We start from the raw sequence: 14,755 nt of genomic DNA on the forward strand, positions 1-14,755 counted from the left end.
AGTGGTCACTAAGGATGGCAAAAAAGAGTTGAATTGCAACCCAGATGCTGTCCGTGTCTTAAATTATGTGAGAAGGTATGAAGGAAGGTGTTGGCTGCTTCTAACCTGTGATGCTGTAAGAAAAGACTCATGTTTGATTAGAAAATCTGAGTTTTTAATTAAAACTAAAGTTTTAAAATGAAAAATTAAAGTTTAATGGGAAAATCTTCTTACGAAAACTTTTCCTTGCTGTGAAGCTCAATCTGGAGCACAAGCCTGTCACAGACTTGGACAAAGAATGTGATGGAAAACCCCATCCAACCATACCCACGATCCTTGTGCTTCCTCTCCAGTCTTCTCTGGCTTTGGGATTTGGCCTCAATATTGTCAATAACACACGTGTGCCTTTAGATTATGCAGGCTTTACTTCAAATTGAGTAAGTAATATAAGTAAGATAAGTATCACCTAGCTTTTATTTAAATCACTGCAGTGAGTAGGTTGAAAATACTCATGACAGACTCCTCTTTCTGTGCTTCAAATAGCTGTGATTGATTGTGCACTTACTGGACTTCAGCAGAGCTGGCTATAGTTGCTGTTAGCTTTGTGTACAGTAGAGGTTTGTGCGTTCAAATCATGGAGTCTGGGAAATCCTAAATAATGAATATAGTGTTTAGAGGAAGAAAACAGCTCTTCTGCATAGCCAAAGGTGATACAGTAATAAGCAGACTTTACCGTACATGTTTTCCATGTGGGTTTTTTAATGTAGATTTTACTGTTCATCAATATTCTGGTTCACTGGAGCAAATGTTTTCTGGATCACACAGTGCCAGGTAGATAAGAGCTATCCAAGACCCTGTTTGTGCGCTCATTTGGCTGCTGCAGCATCACATTTAATGTGAGAAACACAGCGTATCCTGGGATCCCATTCACATCCGTGGGGAAGGTACTCAGGACCTCTCAGAATAAAGCCCATAAAATATTCAATACCACCTGCAGTGAAAAAGGCAGAGATATAGCTTTAAAAAGAAACCCCTTAGAGTTAGGAGCATTTGGGAAGCAAAGTTGTAGTAGGATGTAGTATAACCATAGTAACAGGCAGGATGCTGCAGAACTGATACTGGAATAATGAATTTTGCTGGAAAAAAAAAATGAGGAAAGCAGACTATCAGATTTTGAGATGGCAAAAAAAGGGGGGTTTGCATTTAAACACGTATTTGAATTGATAGATGCTAGAAACTCCAGCCCTTTGTAAACCCTGGCTGTACCACAGAAGAAAACAAATTGAAAAGCCCCCTTATCTCTCAGTGAAATAACCACTAATCAGTAAAAGAGAACATTTAGACTATCATCATTCCTCTGTTAGCCAAAAAATATATTACTTTAGTTGGGTTTTTTTCCTTCTATTTCAGTGGGGGTAACCGCAGCACTGATTTACTGAAATAGGGTACAGGTTGGTTACCTATGGCAATGATGGAGCACCCAGGTCTCCCGCGCAGCCTATGCACGCTCTCCAAGGCACAGGGCTTATGTTGGCTGTTTATTAGGCATCAGATAGGTTTCAGCGGCCAGTCTATCCCAGTATTCAGTGAAAACTGTCTTCCCAGCTCCTGATTTTCTTGTTTCAAACAGTTTCCATCTCTAATTGTGCTCTTTAATATCATCTGATGAGACAAAAGAACAGTTATTTCAGTGGCATCACAAGATAATTGTTTAACTGCTGGAATTTGGGCAAAGGGAGTAAATGCATTTGTGGGGGATTTTATCTCCATCTCTTTGCCCTTCGAGACACTGACAGCACTTGGTGTTTATCAGCTCACAAGAGCCTGGCCAGGTATTTAAGCAGCTCAACCTGTGAAGCAAAGCACATGCTGGGAGATGGCTGCAGAGCAACTTTTCACCCACCTGCTGGTAACAAACCCTTATTAATTGACAGCAGAATAACCAGATTGCAACTGGCAGCCTAATGCTGTGGAACATCACAGGTCAGAGCACAGGGAGAGGCAGGATGGCAGCTGGGAGCACGGGATGGGGAGGCAGCCCGGGCAGGATGGGTTCCTGTGTTAAAGCTGATTGCCTTTGAAGTGATTTTGGCAAAGCTCCCATAGATGCTGAAAACCCATTAGTCTCTATAAATGTCCTGATAAAATTAATCATAATATTAATGAATCATAGAATAGAACAGGTTGGAAGGGACCTGAAAAGACAGAATCATACAATCACAGAATCACAGAATGGTTTGGGTTAGAAAGGAGCTTAAGGTGTTCTAATTTCAACCCCCAAGATTGTATGGTCCAGCATCTCATGGATAAGGGAGATGAGATTATCCAGCATCCTCTCCAGTTGCACCTTAAATCCCTTCCACAGCAGGGACTCTACTACCCTGGAGAGGTTGTTCCAGTGAATGACTGTGCTTACTATAAATGTCTTACTTAAGTGGAGATGAAAGCTTTCCTGGTGCAATGTGTACCCATTGCCCCTTGTTTTCTCTCTTCATGTGGCTCCATGTGAAAAGAGACCATCTTCTTTATAGTTCCCCTTTAAGTACAGGATAATGTCATAATAAATTTAACCCTAGAACCTGGATCCTGTATGTTATTTATATGCAACCCTAACTATTCTATGATTCTATGACTCTATGATTCGGGGATTTGCATATCTTATGCAGAATGCTGTGTGCCAGGTCAATACCTAAGAGCACATCCAGCTCAGTCCTCTCTCCACAATCCCGTCATGTGCTGGAAACACTGGATTGCATCCAGTGGCATTGTGCTGGTAGGATACTCAAGCGCAGGGATGGTGAGAGAGGCTTCCAAAGTTTCCATCCCCTTTACACTCCCAAAGGAAATACTATGCAGCTTCTGGCCCCATTTGAGGCCAAGCAGCTTCCAGGCTAGAAGCAGCTGAGACAGACCTGCTGGGACTGGGGGGAGCATTTTGCCTAAACCTCCTCTGTCATTTGAACATTTGCATTGAGCAAGGTGTAGGCAGCAGATTTGAAGACGCCTGCAGAGATATTTGGGAATGGCCAACACTGCAATATGGGCAGTGGGCCCAGAGGGGAATGAGGAAGAATAAGGTTTTGATACGAGAAAAGAAGCTGAAATTGATCTTTACTGGATGCCATTTCCTTGGGGCCTTGGTTAAAGAGGAGCACTTTGACAGTGTGAGGCTTTCCCTGGTGCATGCCATTGGGCAGGGATGGCACCAGGGACTACACTGGGGCTCCTGAGACAGAGCAGAGCATCCCTCCAGGACCCTGGGCTACAGCTTTGTGAGATACCCAGCAGCAAGATGCCAGGAGATCACTACACTTTGCTGGTATTCAGATGGATCCAAGGGCATCTTGCATCACATGCCCATCAGCCTCATGGCTTCCATCCCAACCTGTCCAGGAACCTTCACAAGTTCATTCCTGTGGCTCATCACACAGTGAGGAATCAGCCTAACACACACAGGTACTACAGGGAAGCAACGCCAGCCTTTCCAGCAGGAAAGGAGACATTACACTATCTCTTAACCACAGCCACCCAGATTCCAACTGCAGCTTCCAGCTCTGCACCACACTTCCATGGGAAGAACCAGATTTGTGGGGAAGTTTGTCACCTTAATGGGTGATGACACAGCACACAGCACCTGAGACAGGTGAGGCTACATCGAGCGAAACAAATCTGTATGGATGATGCATTCCTGCTGGGGCAGATAAAGGATTCCTCTTCTGACATGATGATTTATAGATCTGCAGCTCTTGCCTCAGCAGTAGTGCCCCAGCATGGGTCAGTGGAGCCCTCGGCTGAATACACTGCAGTGCTGGAAAAGGAGGATGAGTAGTGCTTTAAAAAGGCAGATGCTGCCAGTTTAACATTTGGGAAGGCAGCTGAGAAGCCATAATTCTATGAATCACTCAATGGTTTGGGTTGGAACGGACCTTAAAGCTCCTCCAGTTCCAACCCCTGCCACAGGCAGGGACACCTTCCACTGGAGCAGCTTGCTCCAAGCCCCTGTGTCCAACCTGGCCTTGAACACTGCCAGGGATGAGGCAGCCACAGCTTCTCTGGGCACCCTGTGCCAGCGCCTCAGCACCCTCACAGGGAAGAGCTTCTGCCTTATCTCCAACCTGAACTTCCCCTGTTTCAGTTTGAACCCATCACCCCTTGCCCTATCACTCCAGTCCCTGATGAAGAGCCCCTCTTCAGCATCCTTGTACCCCCCTTCAGACACTGGAAGCTGCCCAGAGGTCTCCATGCAGCTTCTCTTCTCCAGGTTCAACAGCCCCAGTTTGGGTTTGAAAAGGTTTGATACAGTACAGTTAAAACTGCGGGCTCTCAGCTAAACCCCAGCTTAAAATTCAGGTCAGGCTTTTTATTTTTTTCCCTTTGAGGTAGCCACATCCTGCGCTCATCCCGTGCCTTCCCCTGCCAAGGCATCTCAAGGAGATTTGTAAGTGATAGGCAATAATATACTGATAATGGACAACCACTCCAGTGCCAAGGTCTCTTCTTCCATCTGCTGTGTTTTAAAGAGCCTGTCACCTGGTAAAGACATCCCTGCACAGGTACATCCCCATCTTTGTCGTCTTCCCCCAGGAACATGAAGCAAGTGAACAGAATGGGAAGAAGCTGTGATTTCTGCAGATAAAAACATGCTTTAGGGTGGAGATTGTTCCTCTAAGTGCTTCTTGCCAAGAAGTTAGAGAAAACAAAATGACAGCATGAAAACCTGAAGGTTTGTGTAGGCTTGACCTGTTGTTTTGAACTTCTGCATGATGGGGAATCATTGGGCAACCAAATCTGTTGTACTGAAACCGCATTTAAGGGACCCTTAACACCATACCTCCAGCTTCATCCTTCTCCATCGAGTGCTCTCTTGCTGTGAAGGATTTCAGTTAGTTTTAATACGTAAGTGAGGTTGCCCAAGATAACAATCCCAAAGCTCTTATTGAAATGATACCTCTGGGTCTGTTTATCCTCCATCACTCAGGGCTGGTGAAAGCCCAGTGCTCAGTGTATAAATTACACCTGCACTGGAGCTGCTTTATGTTATCTGAAGCTCCAACACAATTTTGAGAAAGGACCACATCAAGGGATAATGATAAATGTTTGCAAACCACATGAAAGATAAAACCCACCATGTTAATTCCAAGTGGTGCTGCTCTGGTTTATCCCATTACCTCAACAGTAGCTAATGGCCAGGAGGTCAGAAGAAGGAATTTCCTTTTACTTTTAGTAGCCTTAAGACTCTTTTAAAGCCTTCACCCCCATGTGCTGTAGGAGTAATGAATGACACCCTTGGTGTGGTGTTAGGATTCAGCACCATGCAGCGTTTTCAGGCGCAAGGAGATGGACATTGTTCCATGGATGAGTTTCCTTGTTAGTGTGGGGGGTTTTAAAAGGCTTCATTGAAGTGTCTTGCTATAAAATGATGCTTTGATCATCCCCATTTGCTGTTAATGAATCCAGATGGGTCAGAGGCAACTGGATTGTGCCTCTCTGATAATACATGTGCTGCCTTTCATTTTCTCACACGGAGTTTCAGAGCTGGCCCAGCTAACGAATCCAGCTGCATTAACATGGCCTAATGCATCCCAGTACATCGTGTCCCCGGAGACACATGCAGATGTGTCAGGATTGCTTTGGAAAAGGTTAAAGTGTTACAGAAATATAGCCATTCCGTACCTGGTACTGTTTGCTTTCATATGGTAATCGCCTTTTTTCATTCTTTCATATTTTTCAATCATGAAAGTAGCTTTCTGTTTCCTTTCAATCAAAAGATCTCATTCTGAAATGAAGATATTGGCAGGAGCTTAGCTGTGATTTTAATGTTGTTGTACAGAGGAGAAAGTAAGTGGGAGAATCTACGTAGAAACCAGCAATACCTTCTCTTTCAACATACAGTCTTTGGTGGTGTAAGTTGTTGTTTGCTCAAAGGTTGAGTTACATAAAGAAATAGAAAGCTGGTCTAGAAATCAAAGACCAGCTTTGATTCCTCTTTGTGTGGTTGTACATCCAATCCATGAAGTTTGCTATAACATGAGGGTGCCTTGGAGAACAGATCCTTCTCCTGATAAGCCAAGAGAGTTGATAGCGTGAATCTGCTGAAAATCCCACCCACCAGTGAAATACCAGTGGAAAATGAAAAGTGTGATTATCCATGCAAAGAGGAGCAAAATGGCTTTGTCTTCTAGGTTACTACATGAGTTAGGAAGGATTTCTTTATATGGTTTCTTATTCCCTATACATAGATGTTAACCCATATCTCGCATCAGCAGGTCGGAAAGTCACCTTTTCCTCTGCTGACAGACAAACACTGTCCATGGGAGCACCTTTAAGCCATCTAGGTGCGAAGCAAAGCACTTTTGCTGAGTCCTCTTGCACGGATTGTGGTTGTTGGCACTTGAAGTTTGAAGGACAGCAGCTCCTTAAGCAGCCCAAATGCAGTGATCATAGAATCATAGAATAGTTTGGGTTGGAAGGGACCTTCGAAGCTCATCTAGTCCAACGCCCTCTAATGAGCAGGGGCATCTTCAATTAGATCAGGTTGCCCAGAACCGCATCTGGTTCATGACTATGCCCTACCTCTAGCCCAGTGGATCTGACAGATGTCATTTCCCCCATTTGCTGAGTAATTTTCACAGTACATTTATGAGCCCAATATGATGTTAAGTTTACCCCCAAAGGTGCCAGATCTCCCATTTTAGCAGGATTTGGGTGCTGATTTTGCCCTCACTGCTCTCAGCCTGTTACACCAACTAGGGAAAACAAAGAGCCTGGGTGCTGTTTGAATCCCAGATGAGCTGTGCTCACAGTTTGGAGCCCACCAGGATGCAAACAGCACCAGTGACTGCTGCAGCATCGCTGTGCAGTTCTCTGCTTCATTTCTTTGCAGTCACTCCAGCTTGCAAGTACTTTAGGATTGATTCTTCTCCTCCATGCATGTCAAGCCCAGGGCAGCATTGAGTATTTATTAAAGCACAGATCCTTGTAATAGCAGGAGAAGCAGCATAAACAGGATCATCTGAGAGGCAGCTGCACCAGACTATAGTTTAATTCGGACCAAATAATCCCATTTTTTTTCCTAATTGCAATATGAAAGATCAATTAATTCTGTCATGTAAGAGCAAGCTTAAATAAAATACATGAGCAATGAAAGAGAAGGGGTTTGTTTTTTCTCCAAGAGCAGTTGTGAGCCAAGGATGTATCAGGAACAGCACAGGCAGTGACTAAACCTTCATTGAAACCCCCACGTGCTGAGGGATCCTGTGTGCTCGGAATGAGGATGAGGTTGGCAGATGCTTTTTCCCCACATCAGGGCCAGGTAGCGGAGCAGAATCAATTCCTGTCACTCAGGGGTTGCTCTGGCACAGCAGGATTATGGATCAGGGTGATGCTTCGTGCTTGAATCTGGAAATCAATAGAGAGAAGGAAATTGGGCTTGTGGGGATGCGGCAGTGATGATGATTTGGGGGTTGATGAGATTTTGCTCTGCAAACAACTGAGTCATTGAGTCATCTTCACGTCCTGATTAACACAGAGAAAGGGCTAAATTCAGCCTTGATGCAGCTCTCCCAAAGTCCGTGCACCCCCACGCCCCCCGTATAATTTGAGTCCAGAATTACTCAAACATACAAGGGCTCTCAGATGCTTCAGTCTCCTTCTCACGAATAACCTTTCACTCTACCAAGCCTAATATTAATTCAGCTTATAGCAGCCTGGGACCTTCATAACCTTTCCTCTGTCTTCTTTGTAGCAACCAGTGCAATAGAGCAGGCAATGGTATAAATTCAGACTGTGCCAAGTCACCTTGGGGTGCCTCTGAAACCCCAAAGCTTTTAAATCTCAGCTCTTATATATGGTACCTCCTGCAGACTGACCTAACTTGCTCATCTGTAGGACGTGGAGAAGCACTTCTGGTTTGTGGATATGTGCTGTTGGTCCTATGATTGTAATACACTGCTTGGGGTAACAAAAGGATCTTGCAAGGTTGCTCCAGCAGAAAGCTTGTGCCCTACACATGCAGATTGTATGAATAGGAGCGATTGGTGAACTCGCTGGTCTTTGAGATAGCCTGCAATCTGTGAGTCTGGAGTTCCTGGTGAGGATGAAGTGCTCACGGTTTGCAAGTCCAAGCAGAGCTCAGTGAAGCTGTGTACCTGGTTCCTCTAAAAGTCACACTTCTGCATTCTGAGGTTTCATCCAGTGAAGGAAAGACCCAGTGACCTCTGCTGGTCCTCAGCAACAGGCTCAGAAATCCAAACCTCATTCAGACCCCTCAGCCACCCTCTTCATTCCTTACGTTTTTCCTTCTTTATCCTCCTTCACTCTGCTTTATGTCACTTGGTGGCATGGACTGCTCCAGCATCTGCTCAGCATCGTGGAGCATCAGCTGTACAGTTACATCTGTGATGCTGATTAGTAGAACATGAGCAGACTGATATTAAGATCCACTCTGAACTGCCATTCATGCTTCAGTTTTTCTCTCTTTTCCAGAGCACTGTAATTGTGGAGAAGACTGTTCAGGACCTGATGAACCTGATGCACGACCTGAGTGCCTATTCGGATCAGTTCCTCAACATGGTGTGTGTGAAACTCCAGGAGTACAAGGACACCTGCACCCTTGCTTACAGGTACAGGCAGGCTTGGGAACCAATGTGTGCTGGAGATACTGCACTTGGGCTTTTGCTGTTTAGGCAGGAGTTACTTGTAGAAATCATCTCTGATGGGATGGACAAGGGTATTTCCTTCTAGGTGGGGAAAAGGTCTGGAATAATGATCATTGGCATGAGAGTCTTGGCTTCCTAGTGACTATCCACATCACACTGTGCTTTAGGCTATTTAAATGAGGATGACAGTGGTAGAGCTTAGAAACCACACAGCTTTTCTCTTAATCAGGCAGAAGGTGACCTCAGGTTGGAGATGGAGAGTATAAGGCATCATCTTTAAAATAAATAGCTGTATGTAGCTACTGCGTTCTTGTAAAGCAAGTCAGATCCTTCCATTTGAGTGGTGCCAAGAGATTCAACTGTGTTTTAATTAGATAGAGATTTGGGTATTCAGGTCTCCTGGTGAAGTAGGAATTAGTAACAGCAACACACAACAGAAATACATACACACTGGGTTTTGTGAAACGAAAAGTTCCCCGTGACCCAGCTTCAGTGTGTGCTTGAGCCCAGAACCCCCCCGTGTGCTGGGCTGCACCCCCAGAGCGTGAGCAGCAGCTCAGGGAGGGGATCCTGCCCCTCTGCTGTGCTCTGGGGAGACCCCCCTGCAGCCCTGATCCAGCTCTGGGGCAGCAGCACAAGAGGGACATGGAGCTGCTGGAGTGAGGCCAGAGGAGGCCACGGAGATGCTGCAAGAGGGCTTGGTATTATGGGACTTCATCTTCCCATTTGCAGTGGTCTGGAGGCCTTGATGTACACAGCTGAGCACCAGTTGTCTCAGCCTAAGACTCCACCAAGTTCAGCTCTGTATGCTAAGGACTACAGGGCCAGGTTGCACAGAGCCTTGAGTGAGATGGTTTAGTGTGAGGTGTCCCTGCCCATGGCAGGGGGGGTGGAACTGGATGATCTTAAGGTCCTCTCCAGCCCTAACTATTCTATGATTCGACATAAGTTGGAGCGAGTGCAGAGGAGGCCACGGAGATGCTGTGAGGGCTGGAGCAGCTCTGCTCTGGAGCCAGACTGAGAGAGCTGGGCTGGGGCAGCCTGGACAAGAGAAGGCTCCTGAAGGGGAGACCTGAGAGCAGCTCCAGTGCCTAAAGGGGCTGCAGGAAAGCTGGAGAGGGGCTTGGGACAAGGGCCTGTAGGGACAGGCCAAGGGGAATGGCTTTAACCTGCCCGAGGGGAGACTGAGATGAGCTCTTAGGCAGAAGCTCTTCCCTGTGAGGGTGCTGAGGCGCTGGCACAGGGTGCCCAGAGAAGCTGTGGCTGCCCCATCCCTGGCAGTGTTCAAGGCCAGGTTGGACACAGGGGCTTGGAGCAAGCTGCTCCAGTGGAAGGTGTCCCTGCCCATGGCAGGGGTTGGAACTGGATGAGCTTTAAGGTCTCTTCCAGCCCAAACCATTCTATGATTCTATGGCTCTTTCCCAAAACTTGTCTGCAGACTTACTCAGGTGGTCATCAAATGCTCTATCTTAGGCTTTGTTCGTTAGCGTTTTGGGCTGATCCATCTCTATCTGCTTCCCTAACCATAGAAACTAGACGCAGAGTGGTCCCACTGGCCACAGGGTTATCATGCTGGCTCATTTGGTTTAAGTACGTACTTCAGGTCCTTGCTTTATCCTAGATTTCCTGGCTAACCATCAGTAAGTAATTTACTCTGTGTACATGTCAGTTGCCCATCTTTAAAGTGGCCCTTCCTAGAGGGGGGGACTAGGAGTGTACCTCATGCCACAGGGATAAACACTTGTGTTGAGACACTACAGATGCTGCAGCAGTGTGGGCTAGGATATCTGCTATACATAATCTCCTTTAATGGCTAATTGAGGCTGGTGATAACAGGGAAAGCTGAAAAAGTCCCTTGTGTTTTCTGACCAAGAGCATTAAGAAATTATTTCCTATTGCCTAATTCCATTCAGGAAAAGCTTCATCTGATGAGTGGCTGGGTACAGGCTCATTATTGTTAATAACACCAACAGTAGCAGTGAGCACATATGGGTCTGAACTTCATCTGAACACTGGTGTAAATTGGTGGCTGCTCATGTGCCGTGGTCCTAAATGCTCAGATTATGCATGAAACTTCACTGACTGCAGCCAGACAATAGATGTGATTTCTTTGGCTTGAACTTAAAAGGTCCTTCCTTCCTTCCTTTGAGGAGTAATTAGGACAGCCCTAATTTGGCAATATCCTGATTGCAAGCAGGAGGGAAAAACAGGAAACATTCTGGTTTTGCTGCTAGCAAATGACTGAAATAGAAATCTATATTCATTTCGAATGATGCAGAGGAATGGAGCAGCTCCCCGGCTTTCCCAGGGCAAGCAGTTCGGTCCATGGGGACATTATGCCCTCTGCAGGGATTTTACATCAGTACGGCTCCATGCAGCCTTGCCGTTTGGACCAGGGAGGTTTGAGATGGGAAAAGCCTCATGTTGAGAAAGTTAGGGAAGGAAGGGTTGTTTATAGCTGCTTTAAATCAGAATGAACTCTTTAGTTTATTTAGTTCATTCCCCACGTGCATGTGTCTCCTGAGCAAACGTGGGTGAAATGTATTCAAATACAGGCTCCTCAAAGCAAGGCTGTTTTACTTAGAGTCCTTCACAGAGCAGATAGCACTGTCAGGACGTCAGCACTAAGGAGATGCACAGCTGAGGTTTTTCGCGTTTGATTTCCATTTGGCTCACATTTTCCAGTAAATGCAAAGAAGGAAAACCTGGAAATGAATGGATTGGACATTTATCTAAGTAGCAGCTACGGATTTTCTTGTTTCAGTTGATGATGGATTTCAGAAGCGTGTGCAATCTGATGTAGGTGAGATGTCTTCTGCAAATTGCGTGTTTGTAGCCAGTGCAGTTTCAGTTTGACACAAGCTGTTTATGAATGTGAGTTATGTTCCTCAGGGGTTGGGGATTCAAGTGAAAGTGAAGATGGGAGATAGAGCCACAAAACCTCCTGCTGTGTTGGCAGTGCTTTTCTTCAGTCTTGTCCAGCCCACATCTAGCTGCTGCTTCAGCAAATTCCTGTAATAGCAGCCCTACTCATGAGTTAAGCCTGTAGAGTTAAACTATGGTACTCAGACAAGCTTTGCTATCTTGAGTGCTAAAACTAATCTCTTTCCATGTCTTTCTACTCAAATAAGCCCCGTGTTTAGTTATGTCCATGTCGAAGCTGCAGTTCTTGCTTTGTTGTCCACCTTTAAGCTGTCCTGTGTGTCCACTTCCTTCTTACCAATTTTCATCCTCTGTCCTTTGAGCACCCATCCTTTTACATGTCGTTCAGCCTATCTGGAGAGGCTGAGTAAAGGCACCACTCACCCAAGTGAGTCTCTTTAGTCTGTAAAAGAGATGGACATCTCCAAAGAGTGGTTCACCTTAGTTAAAAGGCAGCCAGACCCTCTGGAGATGCTCAGCTTTCTCCTTTAGTTGGGAAGGCAGCTTATGGTGACCAGCCTCCTGCCTGATCTGACTGAGCTAAATACGGTAAGGTGGGATATAACTGAGCCTGTATCTTTCAAAATGATGAAGAAAACCAACATATCTCAATTTCTGCTTTCCAGCCAGGCAAAATTCTTTCAAAGTGTGGGGTCTGCAGTCAAAGAGGATTCCTTGGGTCATCAAGAAACACTCTTGCTGCTCAGTTTACTACTTCTCACTGGTATCTTCCCCTTCTTGCATCAACTTTGGGGGGTTTAAGTTGTCTTTTTGACTCTTTCTGGGCAGGGGTCTTCCCTCAGGCCTTTGGGTACCTGGCGCATGGTGAGCACATCAGTTTTCACCTCTTAGCAGTGCACGCAGAGCTCAGCATGGAAGCACCACCTTGGCCCTGGGAAGAGAAACAACTTACTCAGAAATAGATTTGCCACAAGCCAACAGAGTCCTGTTATTCCCCTTGGCCCCCAGATGTTTTCCTAATGAAAAGCCATGGCTCCCACAGCTGTGTCCAGGGATGTTCCCATCACTTTGCTCCCAGCTCAGGGTGACAGTGGTGCAAATCTGGGATCATTGCCATCAGCAGATGTTTCGTGGATAAAGCCCACTGAGCTGTAGAGGGGTGAACCATCCTCACTCATCGTGTGCCATCGTCCGTGTGACACCTCTTCCCTACCCACTCCCAGGAGCTGGGCACAGGCAGATGGGATTTTCCTTGGCTCATTGAGCTGTGAATTAATTAGTTCATTATGGCCCTGGTGCTAGCAAATATGGATTGGGTCAGCCTGAGATGGAGTTAGTTCTCCCCAGAGCAGCCCTCAGAGTGCTTTGCTTTGTGTTGGTAGCTGGAAAGGTGTTGATAACACACCGGTGCTTTGGGTGCTGCTGAGCCGTGCTTGTCAGCATCAAGATCTTGGGAGGGGACACAGCCAGGACAGCTGATCCCAACTGACCAAAGGGATATTCCAGAGCATAAGATGTCTGTCAGCAATAAAAGCTAAGAGAAAGGAGGATGTGAAGGGACATTTGTTATTACAACATTTGTCTTGGAGCAACTGCTACGCATACTCAAGCCCTACTTCTTGGGATGTATAGATGTAGCCTGCTGATGGGAAGTAGAGAATAGTCTTTTGTTTCCCTTTGCTTCACACATGGCCTTTGCTTTTGCTTTATTAAACTGCCTTTATCTTCATCTGCAAGGTTTTTTCCACCTTGTTTTGTCCCCCTCCTATCCTGCTGAGTACAGGAGGGATATAGTGGCTTGGTAGGCGCCTGGCATCCAGCCAAGGTCAACCCACCACAGCCTATTACAGCAGCAGGGATAATTACATAGGAGTTTGGGAGAAGGGGGAGTGTTTGAAAGGAAGCATTTTGAGCTGTACTAAAACATGTCATCCTGACTTGTGATAATTTACTCGAGGCCCTGAATTAGATTGACATTGATAGAAATTATGGAAGTTGAAAACTGGCTGAGATGCTAGAAAGAAAGGTGGAGGGAAAGGAGTGTTTAAGTTATGGGAAAAGCTGGGCATCTAGCAGGGATCAGGGTATGTCCCACCCTATTGAACATGAAGGGGGTGGTTGGACTAAAATCAACCTATCAATAAAGATTAGGAGGTGTTGCCATCATGGGAAAGAATGGGGACATAATTCCAAAGGACCCACGTAGTGATGGTGATGTCCCAGCATTGATTACTTTGAAGCTCCCTGTTGATTTCAGTGGAGAATTTGGCTTAGGGCTCCAGCGGCTCATGGACCCACGAATAGAACATCACCAAAAGGTGAGAAAAGCAGGAATTGTGTGGGTTAGGCTCTTGGAAAACGCAGACCCTAGGAAAGCAAGGACCACAAGCTCAGTTTGCAGCTTGCTATAGCAGCCAAATATCATCCTCCTTCTCCTCCCCCCAGTATCCGCTGCAAAAAGTAATAGGATTCTTGAAGACAGCAGATAATAAGGATCATAAACCACAGAGGTAGCTCTGTCCTCTGTATAACTCCATCAGAAGACTCCCAAAGAGGACTTGCATTCATAGTCATCTGAAGGGCTATGATAAGGCTGTTAATAATTGAAGAGAGTAAGTAGTGGAAGTGGTGAGAGCTGAGGCTGCTGTAAAGGAAAATAACAGGGAGTAATGGGATGAAACCGAGTAAAATAAAACACAAGCACAGTATCATGAGTTTTATATTTTTTATAAAACCAAGAGTTAGATTTGTTCAACTGTGAAATAAACTCCCAAGGGAAGGAGACTGTTCCTTTAGTCATTTAAATCTGGAGAGGACAAAGCACTGGCTAATACATCCAACGGAACAGTTGTCTTGCCTTGGCAGAGAAATGGCCAGATAGCATCAAATGCAGTTTTTCCATCTCAAATGTCAGCTATTCTGGTGGAGCTCTTGGGTTTTTTCCCTTCAGTTTTCACCCAGAGTGTAAAAAAAAGAGCCTTTTTTCCTAAGTGGAACAACGCTAAGTTCCTACCAGCAGCAGAAAGCCAAATTGCGATATTGACACCGAGGTCTTCCGTGGCTGGGAACAAAATTCCTTCTTTTGTCTGTGGCAGATTGAAGATGAAGCTTAAAGAGAAGGGAAATTTCTATGTAAGTGCATGTGACAAATTCATTTTCGCAAATCCTGTGTATTTACATAGCAGAGGTTGTTTTCGGGGTCGCTGGTGAAAGGAATGACAGGTTGCTCTGTGCTG

At 45.7% G+C, this 14,755-nt stretch overlaps 1 protein-coding gene across 1 annotated transcript in view; it reads left to right on the forward strand.

The window, feature by feature from the left end:
• Positions 1-14,755, forward strand: part of EXOC4 (exocyst complex component 4) — a 417,088-nt gene that overhangs the window by 324,785 nt on the left and 77,548 nt on the right. Inside the window, exon 12 of the mRNA XM_065672818.1 lies at positions 8,464-8,600. Within this exon, the coding sequence (XP_065528890.1) occupies positions 8,464-8,600 (137 nt within the window). The remainder of the gene's footprint in view (positions 1-8,463; positions 8,601-14,755) is intronic.

This window comes from Lathamus discolor, chromosome 1 (assembly GCF_037157495.1).
Source record: "Lathamus discolor isolate bLatDis1 chromosome 1, bLatDis1.hap1, whole genome shotgun sequence".
In the NCBI taxonomy this organism is placed as follows: domain Eukaryota; kingdom Metazoa; phylum Chordata; class Aves; order Psittaciformes; family Psittacidae; genus Lathamus; species Lathamus discolor.